At 51.9% G+C, this 19202-nt stretch overlaps 1 protein-coding gene across 2 annotated transcripts in view; it reads right to left on the bottom strand.

Moving 5' to 3' along the window:
- Positions 1–3: 3 nt before the first annotated feature.
- The window catches only part of Tspan18 (tetraspanin 18), a 72722-nt gene continuing 53523 nt past the window's right edge, over positions 4–19202 (bottom strand). For both annotated transcript variants that reach the window (XM_057780572.1, XM_057780571.1), the window contains 6 exons: positions 18010–18204; positions 10025–10099; positions 9026–9124; positions 7808–7990; positions 3583–3666; positions 4–2382 (listed from right to left, as the gene is read on the bottom strand). In XM_057780572.1, coding sequence (XP_057636555.1) covers positions 2335–2382; positions 3583–3666; positions 7808–7990; positions 9026–9124; positions 10025–10099; positions 18010–18204 — 684 coding nt within the window. In that variant the 3' untranslated portion in view covers positions 4–2334. The remainder of the gene's footprint in view (positions 2383–3582; positions 3667–7807; positions 7991–9025; positions 9125–10024; positions 10100–18009; positions 18205–19202) is intronic.

Genomic DNA, 19202 nt, shown 5'->3' with positions numbered 1-19202 from the left:
GTTTATATTACAAAATTTCTCTTGATATAGAATATAAAAGAGGGGCTTGGGAGATAACAATGATAAATTAACTCTGTTTCCTACTACAAGGGACATTTACAGATTCCAAAATAGACTATAACATGTGTGTGTGTGTGTGTGTGTGTGTGAGAGAGAGAGAGAGAGAGAGAAAGAAAGAGAGATGGATGCAGTTCCTGGGGTGCTGGGCTCAGCCAGGACCTTGGGACAGAGTGCTGAGGAGCATGGGCCACAGATGCGGTCTTTGCTCCCAGCCTGTAGGATAGGGCTGTCCCTTCAGCAGGGGGCTCTGGGTCAGGCAGGGGCCATTCTCTACTGGATGAGGGTCACAGGCATCTCAGGGGAGGCTGTTGGTCCTGGGAGTACACAGAGCAGCCCACCAAGCCCCAGTAGAGTGACCTCAGACAGCCTTGTAGGTGGCTATTAGCAACTACATAGGGTGAAAACTGCCTGCTCCCCCCTCCCACCCCGGGTCCTATCAGGGTGCTGGTTCAGGAGTTGGATCTGAGCTGCCTTGGGGCTCTTCAAAAGCTCTATGGAAAGTTCATCTGGTGAGAGTCTCTGTTCCACCCTGGAACAGCCTGGACTAGATATCTGACTTCTCAGTCCTCTTTGTCTAGAGGCCTGGGCTAGCTCTGGGCAGCAGCCCCTGTGGTTGGGCTGTGTCCTGCTCAGTTGGGCCATGAGCTCCCAACAGACCCCAGCTGATCCGTTTGCCTTCCTAGGCAATCGGAGTCCAGTACATGGTGGGTTTTGAGTCAGAGCCAAGGTTCTCTTCGTCAAGGCTGGGAGGCAGCAGTAGGGTCCCCTGACCTGGTGACTCAGTCTCTAGGCTTCATTTATGGGGATGCAGGAAGAGAGCTCTGAAAAGTGGTCCTCAAAGACCCTCAGGAAGGCCAGGATGGGTGAGGACACGAGGAGAGGAAAGAAAGGAGTGTCCCTTAAACTAGCACAGGCAGCAGGGGAGCTCCAGTATGGGTGTGACTCTGAGGTGACGGGAAGGAAGGCAGAGGGAAGCGGGAATTAGACCAGGCTCTTCCCTCTGGGAGGAGAGCAGGCCCCTTGCTGTTCCACCATTGCGCCCCCCCCCCACCCTGATGAACCCACAGCAGACAGAGTCAAACTTGAGATCCTGACAGACAACACTAGTGAATTCAACATGGTCCAGTTGGCAACCTAGTCTGTAGTTTGAGGTGTGTGTGTGTGTGTGTGTTTTGGTTGTGAACCTGTGAGTCTGGTAGTCTGAGACCAGAGAGAATAACAAAATGCCATACGGACAGCAAAAGGACAGAAAGGATGTCATGGTAGGAGTGACTGAGAGGCTGTGGGGCTCTTGTCCTCTAGGAAGGAGATAGTGAAGGGACACGGACAGAAGCACAGGAAAACAGAACCCCCTTCTGTCTTCTGAGAGGCTGGTGCCACCAGAGGCTGCATTGGGAGGTAGTGAGCTCCTCTGGTGGAGGTATGCAGGGGTGAATTCTTGGCAGGGGCCTTGAAGAACACATTCAAGCTTCAGCTCCGGATAGAGAGATATGGACAATACTGGGGGTGTCTTCCACCGGGGGGCAGAGTGAGGGGTACGGCCCACGAGGACAAGTGACGGATGACAGTAAGCTTAGGTAAAGGAACAAGCAGGACAGACTGGACACAGTATGGACTTTTCTCAGCTGTAGAACGTGGTGTGGGCAGTTGCTGGCCAGTCTACATTGGGATGTTGAGGCAGATCTGATGGAGTCCTGGCTGGAGTAACAGCAACCCTAGGGTGATCTTGTCATGCACATGCTGTGTGACTGTGGGCAGGTCACTGCCCTTTTGTGGCCCTCAGAGAGGCTTTGATCTGAGAGATGAGGAAATCAGATCCGGTAACACACACAGCTACCCTCAGCCAGCAGGAGCAGGGACAGCTTCACCATCCAGCAGGTGGTGCTGCGATTCTGTCCTTGTGAAAAGAGTCTGGCTCATCCTCCAGGGCCTGTTTCTGTCTTCTGGTTGCTCAGATCCTGGAAATGCTAAGAGAGGGGACCCAGACCAGGGGACAGTCCAGTCTGACAGGGCCCAGGGGCTCTGAGGCTGAAAATCCTTTGGTCTTAGCTGGTCCCAGGCCAGCCCTAGGTCCTTGACTAGTTCATGGCTCTTGCCTTGGAGCCAAGGCGAGGCCTCTTTAGTTCAGTCTGTCTTTGTTTTTGTTTTTTTAAAATTAACTCAGTGTTCCTGGCCTTCCAGGCTGGCCTTACCTCCTCCCCTGGGGCCAGAGGACAGGGAGGGGAGGGGGCTGGCTACTGGGCAGTGGCAGGCTGCATATCTTCAGACCATGGCCTACTGGATGCCCCGGAAGAGACACATGGCAAAGATCATAAGGAAAAGCTGTAGAGAAAGGAAGAAGGTGATCCAGGGTCAGGTTGGGTTACACTGAGGGGCGACCCAGCATGCTTCCTGAGAGGATTTTTGACACCGCCCAGAGCAAGCATGTGTTTGCCATCTGTGTAAGAAGTGGGCTTTGGGAAGTAAGTGATCCGGTTAAGCAGTTCACGTCTGTATTTCTCGGGTCAGCAGAGACTTTAAGCGAAGCATGACCCTTCTTGGGCCCCGAGTGTGTACCAAGCGCTTACCATGTAAAGTATGTTTTAAGTTCGGTGTCAGCAGCTTTTCTAACCAGCAGGAAGTGAGGCACAGGGAGGCCGCACAACCTGATTCAGGTCACACAGTTCCAGTGGGGTAGCCCGGCTTGAGCAAAGACACACTGTCCCGGAGCCCTTGCTTCCAGCCCTTGCACTCTCAGCCACTTCACAGGGACATGAAGAGGTCTGCAGAGGTCACAGCACTCTGACCTTGACCTTTGGCTACGGCGAGGCAAAGTTATGTGCACTGGACACATTTTTGAAATGTGCCCGGTTGTTGCGGCGCACCAGCCTCAGGAAGATCTGTGTGCCTGCTGTTGGTTTTAGCTCCCACAGGAGGCCTTGCTCACGCCCAGCATGGCTAGCATATAGCAAGGGCTCAGTGCACGCTTGTGGAATTAATGAATGTCGCCCCCATTTCCCCTGAGACTAGCACAGAACTATTATCCCCAGAGACAAGACACAGAGGACACTGAACAGGAGATATTCAGGGTGTCGGGTGGCCAGAGCACTCTTGAGGGGGCCCCTGAAGAGTCCCAAAGTGTATCCTAGAACTGGGCAGGGCGTGGTATGAAGGGAAGGCTGAAGCACCACCTAGTGGTAGCTCAAAGGTCAGCAGCCACTCAGATGTATGTGGTTTGGGGCCTTGGGATGAATACTAAAGCTCCACTGCCAAGTTAAAAAGACACCCCGAACACTTACAAAGGCAGGGCCTTATCAGGAAGCCCCCAGCCTTCAAGGCAGCCCAGGTATCCTACAAAGTGTACTTGGACTGCAGAGCTGGGGTGAGGTGGGGTGTCTTTCTTCTTCTGGGACAGGCAGGCATGCTACTTCAGGCTACAAGAATTTCTTGAGCAGCAGACATTTACAGCAGCCAGCAGTCATGCATCTGGGAAGTAGGTTGGCGTCCAGGCCCCGGGGATTCTTCCCAGGGGGCCCTACTCACCTCAATAGCCAGCACCCCAATGGCAAAGGCCCCAGCCAGGTAGACGTAGGTTTCGAAGGTATTGAGAATCACCGTGTAACAGCCCTGTGAAGGAAAGGCCAGAGATGAGGGAGGTACATTCTGCAGTTGGGTCTCCAAGGCTCAGAAAACTACAGGCTGACATTTTCTTTTCTTTTTTCCTTCCTTCCTTCCTTCCTTCCTTCCTTCCTTCCTTCCTTCCTCCCTCCCTCCCTCCCTCCCTCCCTCCCAACCTCTCTCCTTCTATCCCTCTCTCTCTTTCTTTCCCCTCTGAGATAGGGTTTCTCTGTGCATCCTCGGCTGTCCTAGACAGGCTGGACTTGAACTCACAGAGATCCACCTGCCTCTGCCCCAAGTGCTGGGACCAAAGATGCGCACCACCGCCGCCCAAGTAGACATTTTCCTACTGATGTTGGAAGGAGGAAGTCTCAGGTCATTGAAAGAATTGAGACCATCCCCCCTCAGTGACAGGCTGAAACCTCCCAAGGCTAACTCAGCCTTAGACCCAGGGTATGAGGAAATGCACAAACACCCAGGCTTCCTGGAGCTCTTTAGAAGTGGGGATTGAGCCCCAAAGGCAGAGCTGGCTGGGCTTCTTCAATCAGAATGTCCTGTGGTCCCCCCTGCCCCCGCTCAGGTGGACAGCAGCTCGCAGAGGTTCACAGTGTCCCTGGGTCTCTCTCCTGACCGGCCCGGCTGCGAAGCTCTTCTCCCTCAGGCTCCCAGGAGCAGTCACCTCCAGTGACTTGAGCCTGCTGCCGCTGTCACCTTGGATGACAGATAAGCAGGGAGACAAGACCTCTCCCACTGCCCATCCCCGATGCTGGCCACAGACACCAGTCCATCATAAGTCCTCCCTGTGAATTATATATGCAGCCGTGCTGGGGATCGAATAGGACCTAATGCTGACCGTGCAAATGTTCTAACACCGAGCCATACGCAGCCCAGCTCTGAATGAAGTACATGCATTTTTTAATGAGATAGGATCTCATGTAGTCCTGGCTACCCTAGAACTCTCTATGTAGCTGAGGATGGCTTTAAACTTCTAATCCTCCTGGCTTTATCATCTGAGTGCTAGGATTACCCAGTTTATGAGTGGTGGGATGGAACCTAGGCTTTGTACATGCTAGACAAGCCCATTTGACTGAGCAGATCCTCAGCCATCCCAAACACATTCTTAAAGAAACAGAGTTTTCTTTGGGCCCAACTGGAAGACTACCAAGTGGGCTGGCTTGGTGGTGTGGCAGGGGCGGGAATCATGCCCATCTATATGGGGGTGGTTGTTGGATTTCAGGTTCTGCCAAGTCTGAGGTCTTGGTGTTCAATTCTCTTGCTGTTTTCTACCCAGAATCCCAGTATCTTTGGCTAGAAGTGGACCTGAGGAGGCTATGTCTGAGCAAGGAGACAGTGGGACCTGATCAGGGACAGTGGCCAGATGAGAGTCATGGTATTTTCCAAGGGGAGCCTGGCTAGGAGCTAAGCATGGGACCCGAGTGGACAGACAGACTGTCTAGACACACCCAGACCCTAGCACATGTGGCCTGAGCTGAGCAGCTTGGTTGGTGGAAACTCCCCAGGGACAGTGAAACCCTTGGTGTGAGTGGCAGAGGGGACGGTGCTACCTACCCTTAGTATCCCTCTGCCAGGAGCTTCCTTCATGAGCCCTACATAATTTAGTCCCCCATGCGACCCCTATCTGTGGTTTACCTCCTCGGAAATGGAGAGACCAGGGGGGTGGCTTGCTTGAGGCCACACACATAGAAAGAGGGAAGCCCAGATTCAGAAAGGAGCCTGAGATTCCTTTTTTTTCTCCACCCTGAGTGGACAGAGCTGTATTTCAGAAATGCCTGTCCTTGTCTGGCCAAGCTCCTATGTCAGAGCCTGGAACTGATCACACCCTGGGTATCACCACATGGTGGGGCTCCCCATCTGGTATGGGGACAGAACATCACTCTCCAGATACATGTTTCAACACCTGCCCCCCTTTGTTGGGAGAGGGAATGTTCCCCACCCTGGTTCCTGCTCATGGTCACCCCAAACCAACCACAGGCCAGCTCATCCTGGGCAGCAACACCCACATTTTCAACATCCGAGTGCCCTTCCCAGGCCCAAGGATGAATACCCTACTGCCTATTCTGGATCCCTGGATATCTCAAAAGTGTGTCGCATTCAACATTCTCCAGATTTACACACACTGTACCTCAACTCAGAAAGCATAGAAATACCTTTGTCACAAGCCTGCACTCACATTGAGACTTGTCACGAGGCCAATAAATGACCGCACCGCCACTCCAGTCTATCACACCATCCTTCCTCCCTGGGACCAATGTTCATGCAGAACTGTCTTGAGTTCCTAGCTCCAAGGCAGCCAGAGTGCTGATCCAGCCACCTCCACATCCCTGAGGGAACTTCTAGCAGTCTGGCTTGTGCCAGTCACAAATGTGTCCTGGGATTTGTGGAAGGCAGTTCTGAGAGAACCCAACTGGAGATGGTCTCCTGGCGGAAGCTCCTAACAGAAGAGATGGCTCCAAAGGGATGTGAGTGAAAGAAACAGCCCCAACAGCTGGCCCCACTGAACCCGGAGAGACTCTGAGACGGAAAATCAATATGGTGGTTCTCAGCCCAGGAGACAGCAGGAGTGTACTCATGGGGGAAGTGTCTAGAAACCAGAAACTTGCAGGAGAAAGATCAGAATGGGAGGGGGCAGGAGCCTGGCCCCTGAGCCCTCAGCAGCTCCTTCAGTAAGGAAACTGTGCATCTTCTCTGGAAATTCTGCTCCTTCTTTGTAGACTTCCTGCCACTCCAGAGCTCCCTGTCCTCAGCAAGGTCCTGGGTGGTTGCATTCTGAAGGAAGTGGAGGTGTCACACTTTCTCATAAGGGTGTGACTCAGTTGCTCAAATGTTCTTTGCTCATATCCCCTTAGCTACATGTGTGATTCCAGGACCTGTGAGGGGAAGCAGGAGAGGCAAGGCTTCTGCCTCATACTCCTGAGCTGTGGTGGACTTTCTTCCCCAGTAGGAAAAGGGGCAAGGGGGCACTTGAGTCAGCAGACTTGGCTTTCAGTGGATAGGTAACAGCTCAGACCTGTCAGCTGTGGACTCCCCACAGCTTTGGTGCTCCCCAAATCCCATTTGCTCTTCACACAGGTACCTGAGATCGGAACCTTCAGTGACCTGTCCCTCCATAGCATTCGTTCCCCAGTGCTCACCATCTTTATTTCTGTCTCTTCTCTGGGGTAGGAGAACAGAATGCCTAGCAGAGGAGCTGAGCTCTGGCCTATCCCGGCAAGGTACAGGGACAAGAGCTGAGTTCTTGGTGTCATCTTGAGGTCGTGGAATCAGGTCTCAGCTCACGATGCCCTTCCTTGGGACTCTGAGACCCTTAAGACAAGCCTGTGCACCTTCCAGCACTTCTTCAGCCAACTGTCATCTCGCAACCAGCACCGTGGGCAAGGATCACGTCTGCTCATGGTTCACCAGTTCCCACTTCCCCCAGATCGGATCCCCATGGGAGTGGGGCCTTGTCTCTTGTGTTCCACCAGTTCCTTGGCACTTGGAATTCTCCCAGCAAAGTCTGGCCAGGGGAGAAACCCAGGGGTGGTTCTCATCCTCATGGCCTCCTTCCTCCCTGCATGCTCTACCCAACTCTTTCTGTCTCTTCTCTTTATGGAGGTCAGGGCCTCTGGTCAGCAGGAAGGAGGGGGCTAAGGGTGAAGTGGAGCTGTGCTCCTTGTTGAGGGGACCAAGCTGGGACCTTAGTTTTCTAAGAAAAGCAAGGCTGAGATGAAACCCTCAGATTACAAGAGAAGAAAGATGTCTAGACACTTCTCTGATCGTCTAGGGTCAGGTCAATGAGAGTCTGCTCCCCTGGGATCAAGGAATGCCCCAACTGGTCAGAGTAAGTTTCCTCATATGTAGAGTATATGCTTATGGAACATCCCCTTGCCCCAACTTTTGTTCTCAGAAGTTTGGAAAACTCACCTTGGAACGATATCCTAAATTCCCACCCCAGCCTGAACCCAATTCATTCCCTGTCCATGTGATCCTCCCCCCACCTCCTTGGATCTCAGAAGCATGAGTAGGAGCCTATGCCATAGCCAGAATTGTCTAAAATCTGCCACCACCTTCAGACCCTCTGGGCAGACATTGCTTCCCCCCAGCTTTGCCCTGTTTGTGGAGTGTCTCCCGGCTGGAAACAGGGCCGTACCTGTTTGTTTATGAATGGACTCCTCCCCAGCTGGCACTCCTCCTTGCTCAGCAGTACCCCATCACGAGTCTGGGGTTCCCTCCGGCAGCAAGCCGTGGGCATCTCCTCACTGTCCAGTGTCAGCAGCCGAAATACTGAGGCCGTCTTGAAATCTTCGGGCCCATTGACCCCACAGCAGCCAAACTAGAAGAGAACCGAGAGTGGGAGCTAGAGCTGGACCAGAGGGGACATCAGCCTCTGCCAGGGCCCAGTTCCCTCTGCCCTCTGTGTGACAGTGGTGATGCCCACTGTCTCTCTGCTTCAGGGTACTCTTTATAAGAAGAACATGGCAGTGTATCCCTTACCACCCCAGCACCTGGTAAGCATTTCATGTACAGTTGCTATGATTTCACATCATATGTTAATTATTATTGTTACATTTGGCACGTATATATTTGCTCATGTGTAGAAGTATGTGTGTGTGTGGGGGGGGAGCATGTATATGTATGCATGGAAGCCAGAAGACAATCTCAGATGTCATTATTCAGGTGCTGTCCTTTTTTATTTTGTTTGTAACAGGGTTTCTCTGTGTAGCTCTGGCTGTCCTGGAACTCGCTCTGTAGGCTTTGAACTCAGAAATCTGCCTGCCTCTGCCTCCTGAGTGTTGGAATGAAAAGCTTGCACCACCACCACCCAACTTCATCTTATTATTATTATTATTTTTTTTTTTTTTGAGAGGGGAGCTTTCCCAGGACCTGGGGCTCAGATTAGGCTAGACTGACTGGCCAGTAGCCCCTGTCTCTCCTGTCTCCACCCCTCCTCCCAGTGTTGGCACTATGAGCATACATCCTAACAGCCGGCTTTTTACATGGGTGTTGGGGATGGAACTCAGGTTCTCGTGACAGCACAGCAAGCGCTTACAGACTCAACCATCTTCCAGCCCCTGTATTGATTATTATTAACATCAGTGACCAATGGCAATGGCTATGGCTTGAGGCCTTAAGTCAGGGGCAGTGAAGAGATTCTGTGTAGAGTCTGTACTGTGAGTGGCTAGCTGTGACAGCTTAGCGTGCTTCACACACAATGATTCACAGATCAAGAGAGGGATCGTTGATTCTTGATTGATTGTTGATGTCTGGTCAGGCAGGGGAATGGGAGAACTCTAGAGGTCGACCTCCCTGTCAACATGATGGCTTTGAATTCTCATGCATCCCAGGATGGCATGGGAAGGGCACTCACTGTGATCATGACCGAATTCCAGGTGGCAGAGAACACGTCCGTGTCATTGTTGCCCTGGTAGTGCTTGGTGAGCTCCCTGGTGAAGAACTCACGGGTGAGCTGGGGACAGAGGATAAGGAGCTGAATCTTCTCAGCCTGGCCTCCCAGGTCATCCTAAGTTGTTCATTTTAGGCAGGAACCCCTTCCCAAGGTTTGGGGCCTTGCTGTGTCATCACAGGCCACTGTTGTGACAAGGATGTCTGCATACGCAGGCCTCGGCTAACCCCAAGATGGAACATACTGGGACCCCTGCTCAGCTTTGCGGCTCCTCTCAGAGGATGAGGATGGGGAGGTGGGGGAGGGGAGACAATTGTCATCCCATCCTTCAGAATGAACAGGTACCAGGCCCAACCTTCATAAAGCCAAGTATGGGTAAAGAGGGAGACTTTGATTACCCATAGCTCCCAGCTATGTCCTCAAAGTCTCTGTTTTCAGCAGCTTTCTCAGGCTGGCTCCTTGTCCCAGGCCAGCCCATACATTTTATCCTTCCTGCCCTCCTAGTTGGAGGTCAGGCCCTTCTACCTGTAGTGCCAGGCCTTGTCCACTAGGCTCAGGATAAGGAGCTGACGGAAGTTTCTGGAATGAATAGCCCATGCGGTAGGCTAACCAGAGAGGCTGGTAGCCTATCCTGGCATACCATATGCCTAGACCGAGGTTGTTCTCCAACCTCCTGGCCATGTGTCACCCACGAACAGGCTGTCACTGGGTAGGATATAAATTCTAGAACCAGGCTGGAGAGGGGACCCACAGGCACCCCTGGGTGAGGATTTCTGGAAATACTCCTACAGCAGGAGACTTCACTGGGCTGGGGTGCTCTGGCCCTCTCCAGGGTGCAGGCCACGTTTAGGCTTGTGTCACTCACTGGACGTGAGACAGCTAGCTTTAAGAGGCTCTTTGAGGAGGCCCCCAGAGCTCAGTGGGCAGTGAGGGTAGCAGGGTGGAAAGCCGAGCGGTACATACGTGTTCCCTGAAGATGAAGGCCAGGATGGCTGCTGAGAGCTCTACCAGGAAGATGACCAGGATAAAGATGAAAAACTGCAGAGAGAGGGCAGTCATGAGGCCCACGTGGGCACTGTCCTCCCATCCCGTGATAGATGGAGCGCACTCATCTTGTAAGACAGACCTTCGCTGCCATAAATCACTGTTTTCATAACAAACACACCAAGGATCTACCCTTGGAGCCGCAGAGTTGCAATAAAACATACGAGCAATGCAGACAAATAAATCTGTCTTCCCAGTACATGGTCACCTAGAGAGGCTGCTTTGTGTCGTGTGTAACTGGGGGCCCTGGGAGGAGGAGGCTGCTGCTGCTGGAATCTGCTTGGGCTTCCTTTAGAGACATTTCACTTTATGAATTATCCAAGCTGTGGGATCCTGAATTCTTGGGGATCCCAGGCTGGGTTTCCCACCCTGTCAACCTCAAGGCACTTTTTTCCTGCCCCTGTGCCTCTGGTTGCCATGGAAATAGTGAGGCCATGCTGTCTTCAGTGGAAGCAGGGAAGCCATATTATCTTCAGCTGAAACAGAGGCGTGAGATGGTCAGGAAGGTAGTGGGACTCCCAGAAAGTCCAGGGGAGAGGGGTTTGGAGGGGAGTTTGATGTTCAACACAGAGACGTGTCTGCTCCACTCACTAAATTCCTATGTTCCACAGATGAACCAGGATGCTCTGGTGTGGGGCCCTCCCGTGCTGGGTGGTCCCTTGTGGCAAAGTTAAGCCCCAGCCTCACTCCTGAGAGGCCTTCCTGACCTCTCCCAGCAGGCCCTCTCACATCATAGCATCAACAGAGACACCCCGCCCAGCGCCCAGCAGATCCCTGCTGTAGGACTTTGCTGCTCACTGCAGGCTGCCTTCCTCCAGCATCTGAGAGGCCTCACAAATGGACAGATTGTCATGACGATTCTGTGATGTGCTGTGTGTCTCAGGCCCTGGCCTCACCAACACTGTTTTGGACTTGGCTCAGAAAACTCAATACGCACCCCTTGCTGGAACCACCAGCAGAGGATCCACAGTGAGTGGGCACACACAGGGGCTGGTCCCTATATCCCATCCTCCTGGCCACACTCAGCCTATACTGGTGGTACTGGACCAGGAGATGGTGTATTGGATTTAGCCTGAGGAAATCTCAGGTCCCTATTTCCCAATAACACGGGGCTGGTAATGAGGATCGATGATGTAATGGAGTGAAGATGTCCCCATGCCGTGGAAGTGTCCCCAGACCACTTGGATGAGCTGTAGAATCTTCCTCTTGCTCAGAACCCATGACTTCCTGGATGCCCTGGGCCACAGTGAATGGCTCAGAGGGGGTTTCTCTCATATGTTCTTCCCCATCAGAAACTCTGTCACTTTATCCTCATCCTGGGAGACCCCAGTCATGTTCCCACTGTGACTTTTCTGCCTTAACACAGCTTCCCCACAGAGGTCCCAAACTGTTGAGCACGGGTCACTTTGGGAGGAATGAAGGACAGCTGTAAGACACAGAAAGACCCATCGACCTGTCAAATGGTCTGTCATTGCAATGTCTGAAGACAGGAGGCCTATCTTAGATGGCCTTGGGATATATGGCCACTGTCTTCCCCATGGCTCTTCTCTATTGCTTTCCCTTGTCCATAGAAGAGGAAGCTGGGGCTGGGGAGTTGATGACTGGCCCAAAGGTGTGAAGACTGAAAAGCCTCAGCCCAACCCTCTCCCGCTTGGGGCTTCTTGCTGTACAGCCAAATATCAAAGCTCAAGCTCACCAACATCTTTAATCTGTCTCCTCCTTGCGCCTCCATCCCAAAGCTTCCATCGAGTGCCTGTGCTGAGATAATATTGGCATGGACAGGCCAACCAACATACACAAGGCATACACAGGCTCACCCTGGACTGGGCTGCTCAAGCCTCAGGAGAGAGGCCAAGAATGAATGGGGCAAATCTTGGTCTGGGAAAGGGGGAAGAGCAGCAGAGGCAGGGAGGCTGGGAGCTCCCACTCGCAGATCTGCCCTGCACAGGGTGTGAATTTCAAGTGGAAAGTTCAGGTTGCAACACCAGAGGCAATGCTGTTTCCAGCCCCCTGGGCTTCTCCAGCCGGGTTACTCCCTCCTGCTCCCACAGCTTCTTACTGCTTGGGACTTTCCCCAGGGGGCCTAGGATGTCGGAGGTCCTTCTGTACATGTGTTGCGTTTATTGGTTAATGAATAAAGTTTCAGCCAATGGCTTAGCAGAGTACAGCCAAGTAGGAAAAACGAACAGAGATAAAGAGAGAGAGTAGGTGGAGTCAAAGAGACACCATGTAGCTGTCAAAGAAGACAGACATGGAAACTTTACCAGTATAACAGAGAATAATAGAAATGGGTTAATTTAAGATATAAGAGCTAGCTGGAAATACACACGAGACATTGGCCAAACACTGTTATAGTTAATATAGTTTCTGTGTGATTATCTGGGTCAGGGCAGACAGGAAATGACAGAGCAGTCTCTGTTTACAGGGCTAGGATACCCTCCCAGGGAACACCCGCCCTTTGATTCCCACCTCTGTTAAGCCTGGGTGCTCTTCCCCATGATGAATGTCCTGGTTCTCCTTCCTAATAAACAATCACCAAGTTCCACATAGTACAGCTAAGGTAATTGCTAAATACACTCACTCTCCTCCCCTCCCTTCTCTTTCCTCTCCCCACCCTTGTTAAAATTAGAATCTTTAGGTAAGTTGGACATAGGGTTTCTTGTGACATTCAGAGGAGACACACAGGAAATGGCCAGGATAGACCCTTGATAGAGGCATGGCAAGAGCTAGTATTGGGGACACTGACCCACACATGTGCTGCCATTGTTAGCTAGGTTAGTCATTAGGTGACTAGTCACAGGGCCAAGTATCCTTAGACTTGGGGTTCTTAGCCCCAGAACCAGGCAGGGTTTGCTCTGTATCTAGGCCTCATTGCTGCAGACCTTGGGATCAGGGTCCCAGAATGGCTAAAGCCATGTTTTTTTTCCTGTTCAGACAACCAGGTTAAGGAGGAAGTTTAAAGCCTCCAGGGAGCCCCAAGAGGCCACCAGGGTCTGACTCAGTGGCCCTCTTCTACAGCAGCAACCACACTGGCCAGCTTTAGTTGGGAAAGACACTGGTTGGAACCTTCCAGAAAGCCTTGCAGTAGGGACTGTAGCTCAGGAGGCAGATGCTTGCCTAGCATATTAAGTTGTGGACTGGAACCCCAGAATTGCATGAACTGGGCCTGGGGGCACACATGTAATCCTGGTACTTGGTGAGGGGTGGGAGGATCAGAAGCTCAACATTATTATCCTCATTCCCATAGCAGCCCGGGCTTACATAAGGCCCTGCTTAGAAGCACAGAAAAGCTTCTTAAAGCATCAGTGCCTCCTCAACATCACCCTACCACATGCACGCCCCCTATACATGTGTTTGTATACAACTCACATACTACTACATAACCCACCAAACACACAGCCCAGGTACACACATCATATACACATGGTGAAATATAAATGCACACATAATATGTACACATGCACCTGTAACAAACCATACAGGGTACCACATACCATGCATGTACACCCAGCACACATTCATGTGTACTCACACATACATGCACATACTTAGAACGTACACACATTGATGTGGGATTCCCCTCTATATGCTATGAATATGTTTTATTGCCAGTGGTTATTAAAGAAGTTGTTTTGGCCAATGGCTTAATAGAGTAAAGCCAGGCGGGAAATCTGAGCAGAAATATATGGAGAGAAGGTGGAATCAGAGAGATGCCATGTAGCTGCCGAAGGAGACAGATGCCCTGGAAACCTTACTGGTAAACCATGAGTCTAGTGTTAAAATATAAAATAATAGAAATGGGTTAATTTAAGATGTAAGAGCTAGCTAGAAATACACTTAAGCTATTGGACATACAGTATTGCAATTTATATAGTTTCTGTGTGATTATCTCGGGTTTGGGTGACCAGGAAATGAATGAGCAGTCTCTGCCTACACACACGCCCACAACTCTAGTGTAGCCCTCTTGTGTACGATTTTGGCCTGTAAAGATCTATTTTGGGTTGGATGGCAGCAGTCTGAGTATTCTGCTCTGCCTCTGGTCCACACTGACTTTAGGCTTGTGTGAACTGGACCTGGGAGCTGGGTGAGCAGGAAACAGAGAGGCGGAGTGGAGGGGTCCATGTGGAGACAGAGAGGGCCAGTGAGGACCTGGCTGGGACAGCTCTTAGCTGTCCTAAGGGGACTAGGCTGATTCAGCCTGTCCCAGCTCTCAACCTTCTCCTCGACTTGATGGAAAACAAATGCCCCATTCTCCTCTCCAGCTGGCGGGGTGCAGGCTGGCAGGGTGCAGGGCACACTTAGCTGAGGCTGGCAAAGCAGCAGAGCCCAGACTGCTCTCAGTCAAGAGCACAGGCTGCCTTCCGGGCTTGGCTGCAGGGATGGACCCATTAACAGAGACGCGTCCCTGGGGGTCAAAGTGAGGAGGGGAAGGAACGACCTGCTTTCCGCATCTTTTTTCTTTCCCCTCTCTCTCTTTTATTGAGACAGAATCTAACACTGCAGCCCTGGCTGGCCTTGATCTCACAACAGTTCTGCATTAGCCTCCTTTATGCTGGGATTACAGGTGGATAGCACCATGCAGGGTTCACAAACCCTCTTCTTATGTGTGCCTGTTTGTATATGTATTTCAATTAGCATACAAAGTAGCGAGTTCCTTTATGGCATTTTCACACCTCGTTAGTTTTGGTTGCTCCTTCTATGTACTCCCTCATCTCCCCATCTCCTCACCCCTTCCTTCTTAGCACACCTAATTCACTTTTCTTATCATATATATTCTGGTATCTTCCCATTCCCTCTCTTAAAGCCTCTGTTTTTCCTCTCTTGGGCCCCTTGCTAGTTTTCTGGCCTCTAAGAAGTACTTATTCCCACATAAATAAATACACATAAATAAGAATTAGAAGTTTGGATCTGCATGAGAAAGAACATGAGCTATTTGTCTTTCTGTGCTTGAGTTACCTTACTTAATGGAATATTTTCCAGTTCCACCCATTTTGCCTGCAAATTTAATAAATTTCATTTTTCTTTATGGCTAAATAAAATTCCGTTGTGCCTATGCATCCCATTTTCATTATCCACTCTTCTATTTCCTGGCTATTGTGAACAGAGCAGCAGTGAACATGGATGTGCAAGCCTCTCTGTGGTAGGGCTGTGGGACCCTCTGGGCACCTGCCTGGGAGCAGCACAAACGGGTCCTCACACACTGAGACCAGGTCCTTCCTAAAGCCCTTGGCTCCCCAGCTAGAGCTGCTGCACCCAGGAGCTGACTGATGTGGGAGGGACATTCCACTAGGGGGTTCCTGCAGGTCTTTTTGTCTCTCCCAGTAAAGCTGGCCAGTGTTCTGCTCTGAGAATGAAAAGGACCTACAGCTCCCCTGCCGCTCATGTCACAGGCCATTGCACTTCCTCCCTGGGAGGTGGCACACATAGCTATGGTAGGAATGAGCCACACGGGGGTGTGTAAATCTGGGAGGAGCCCCCGGCCAGATGTCTTCCTCTAGCGTGCCTGCTGCCGCTGTCTGTAGCAAAGACAGTTTCACCACTAGCAAGGCAGAGCCTTTGATCTCTGCACACTTGACTGTGTCCATGCTCAGGGAATCCCCCTGGGGGTCTAAAACTAGTGGCCTGTCCTCCAGGAGTGAGACATTGACCAGTGTTTCCAGCCCCAGCTCCTGAGCCTGCTATTTGCCCTGGGCTTCGGTCCATAGTGTGTTACAAACCCTCCACAGGTCCCCACAAGGAAGTCCTTCAGCCCACCCTATCACTGAATTGCCTGCCTTCTAAGTATGCACAAAGAGTCTATGCAGGTTTGAGGTACATATTAACCCCTAAGCAGGAGCCCTGCAGCAGGGCTGGGCTCAACATTGAAGTTCTCTTGGCCCCAGGCCCACAGAAGCTCCTGGGAGAGAAAGCCACCCATCAAGGACAGTGAGTCCACCTCTCCAGAGCCCAGGAGAATCCAGAGAAACACCTTCTGCTGCTGCTTGGTCTAGAGAGCTTCAGCCTCCAGCAAAGCTAGGTGGTCCCTTGACAGTCAAAACCGCTGTGCTGAGAGGCTGAAAAACCAGATGGGGCACAGATCAGGGTGCACACTCGCAACTAGGTTTGCCTCCTGTCTAGAACATCCTCAGTGACTAGGTCACCTCTCACAGCTTGGGCATGAGGGAGGGGACAGCTACTCCATGTCCCTGACCTATCTCTAGCAGCAAGGGAGCTGCAAGGGTACCCCCAAAGCAGGAGTAGAAGACTATGATGGTTAACATGGATCGTCAACTTGACAGGATCTAGAGTTACCGAGGAGATAAGCCTCTGGCCATGCCTAAGAGGAAGTTAAGCACAGAGGGAAAACGTGCCTTAGACTTAAGCATCACCTCTCCATGGGCTGAAATCTCGGGATGAATCAAGAGGAGAAAGTGAGCTGAGCACCAGCACGCCTCTCTCTGCTTCCTGACTGCAGAGACAATGTGACCCAGCTGCCTCAAGCTTCTGCCACCGTGCCTTCTCCGCCTTGATAGATTGCACCTCTGAACTGAGCCAGAAGAAACCATTCCTTTCCGAAGTTGCTTTTGCCAGGCAATTTGTCATAGCCATGAGAAAAGTAACAAACTCGAAGAGCTCACAAGCAGCTTCGGAGAGCTGCAGGGCACGTGATCTGTCCAACAGCCAGCGTGGCTTCATTACTAAGGGTGTACAGATGGGGCTTAGGAGGAAGGAGACTATCACAGCCAACAGCAGTGGACTGGACCCAGAGAAGCCTGACTGTTTAGACTCAAGAAGCCAAGGCCTCTCTAAGAACTGTGAGCAGAGGCCCCATGCAGATAGCAGGCTTAGGAGCTGGGGCAGCAAAGCTCAGGGACTGCCTTGCTCCTGGAGGTCAGTCCACTAAGCTCAGAACCGGGGCAACTTCTTGAGCATGAACACAGCCAAGTGAAGTGGCCAAGGGCACTGGCTTGACTTCCTGAGGCGGGGTAGGGGAGTCAGGGAATCACAGGATCACTCTGTGTGTTGGGATGGCAAGGAGTTAGACCTGGGGAGAGGAGGACACTAGCATCCCACCAAACTGCGGTCCTTAAACCACTCTGTCACTGCTGAGCCATGAATGAACCAGAACAGCGTGGTCCTCTCCACTGGTCACAAAGTTAAGATGTAAACTGATGATAGATACAGTTACCGAAGCTTTCCTGGCTTTCCTGCCTCACAGCTAAGAGGTATCTCTGCGACAGTAGAGTTAGTTATCGCCTGTCCTTAACAGCCGTCTTGGGTCAGGGGCTACTGGGAACAGACTTACGAGACCCAAAGTTAAACAGAAAGGGGTTAGTTAGTTTTCCCATGGTCTAGGGAAGTGGAGAGCAGTTGTCATGTCAAAAGCTCAGGTATCATCCTGGGCAGAACTCAGTTTTCACGCCCACCTCCCTGGACCACTATTTGAGGAACCAGGTTCTTCATTCTCTCACACCGCCAAGGTGTGTCCTCCTACTTCTGCCAAATTCAAAGCTCTCTCAACCTTTCTTCTGGTCTCTGTTTCATGTTTCTGGAAAGGGACTCTGGGACGGCGTCCTGACCTTAGACCTTACCCAAGGGTGAGACAACACTCCCATGCTTCAGCAACAGCCTCAGCATCAACCTTCTGCAGCGCTAAGGTTAAGTAACTGGACATCTCAGGGTTTCCAGACCGTTGACCACAATCAGTGGGCTGGGGATTGAACCCAGGGCTTCGTGGGTGGATACTGGTTCTCTACCACTGAGTTACATCCCCAGATCCCAGGACCCACTGGCCTTAATGATGACAGTCACAGAGGTGGGGAGAACTTTCTAGTTTCTGAAACCAGGCTGGGCTTGGGACTCAGCAGCCTCTGTCCCTCCCACAGTAGCCAAAGGTAGATTGGGGTGAGGGACGGGTCACTCACAAACAGCAGCAGACACCTGTTCTCTCGGACAGCACCGCAGCAGCCCAGGAAGCCCAGAAGAAACAGCAGGCCTCCCATAGCCAGGACGATGTAGGCACCCATGGTCAGCAGGGGGTTGGTAGCCACAATCTCCCGGAAGCCAGTCGGATCCACGAGGACCCAGATGCCTACGCCCAGCAGGCAGGCTCCTCCCAGCTGTCCACAGGCAGGCATGGAGAAAAGAGGGCAGACAATGCAGTTAGATGTTTCTTCCACACCCTTCCCTCAGTGAGGCCTGGGTCTGAAGCTCTGCGGCCTGCAGTGTTGGGCAGGATCTCTGTGGGACTCAAAGTGGCCTGTGGCTCCTTGGCCTTCAGTGTGGCTCACACCCTCTATTTCTGACCTGTGTGGTACTTCAGACTGTGCCACATAGTGTTTATTTGTGACTTTCATGTGCTTCTTAAATGTCACAGCTCCAAGTTTGTGAGGTTTCCACACTGTGGCCCAGGGGAGGTCAACGACTTGCAAAAGGTCACCTTTCAAGTTCATGGCAGAGTTAAGACTGCAGCTTAGATCTCCCTGACACGGAACAAACCTCCACAGACAAGCTGAGAGGGTGACGCTCACAGCGAGGGTGGCTCACAGTGGCCACACCAGTTGGTCAGTTAACTCCCCCTTTTCTTGGAGACAGGGTTTCTCTGTGTGTATGCAGCCTTAGTTGTCCTGGAACTCACTCTACAGGCCAGACTGGCCTCGAACTCATAGAGACTCACCTGCCTCTGTTCCCAAGTGCTGGGATTAAAGGCATGCGCCACCACCGCCCAGCTGCACTCCCACAGCCTCTCACTGATGTCTTTGCATGGCCCATCTCTCTCCATGCCTTGCTTATCTTGGGAGAGGAGCTGCTTAAGCTGAAGCAGGGGCTGTGGCTGCTGTTTATTAGCTGTGTGACTTCAAGTAAGTGGCCGACTCTTTCTGAGTATCAGCACCCTCATGGTTAACCAGCAGCTTGAATTCCCACCTGCCACAGCAGCCCCACGGAGCAGACACAGCAGACTCCAGTGGGCAGGGCATTCCATTTCTCTCGAGAATGGACAGCACTGGAAGTGGGGCTGCTGTGTGCGGAACTGGTTTGCACTGATTCTGGGGTCTAACAGGGCCCGATGTTCCTGGTGGCACAGGTGAAGAATGGTAGGTAGCTGGGATCACTGCTG

Source organism: Chionomys nivalis, chromosome 9 (genome assembly GCF_950005125.1).
Source record: "Chionomys nivalis chromosome 9, mChiNiv1.1, whole genome shotgun sequence".
Lineage (NCBI taxonomy): Eukaryota > Metazoa > Chordata > Mammalia > Rodentia > Cricetidae > Chionomys > Chionomys nivalis.
Note: the sequence above shows the minus strand (reverse complement) of the source record. Positions and strands in the feature narration are given on the sequence as shown.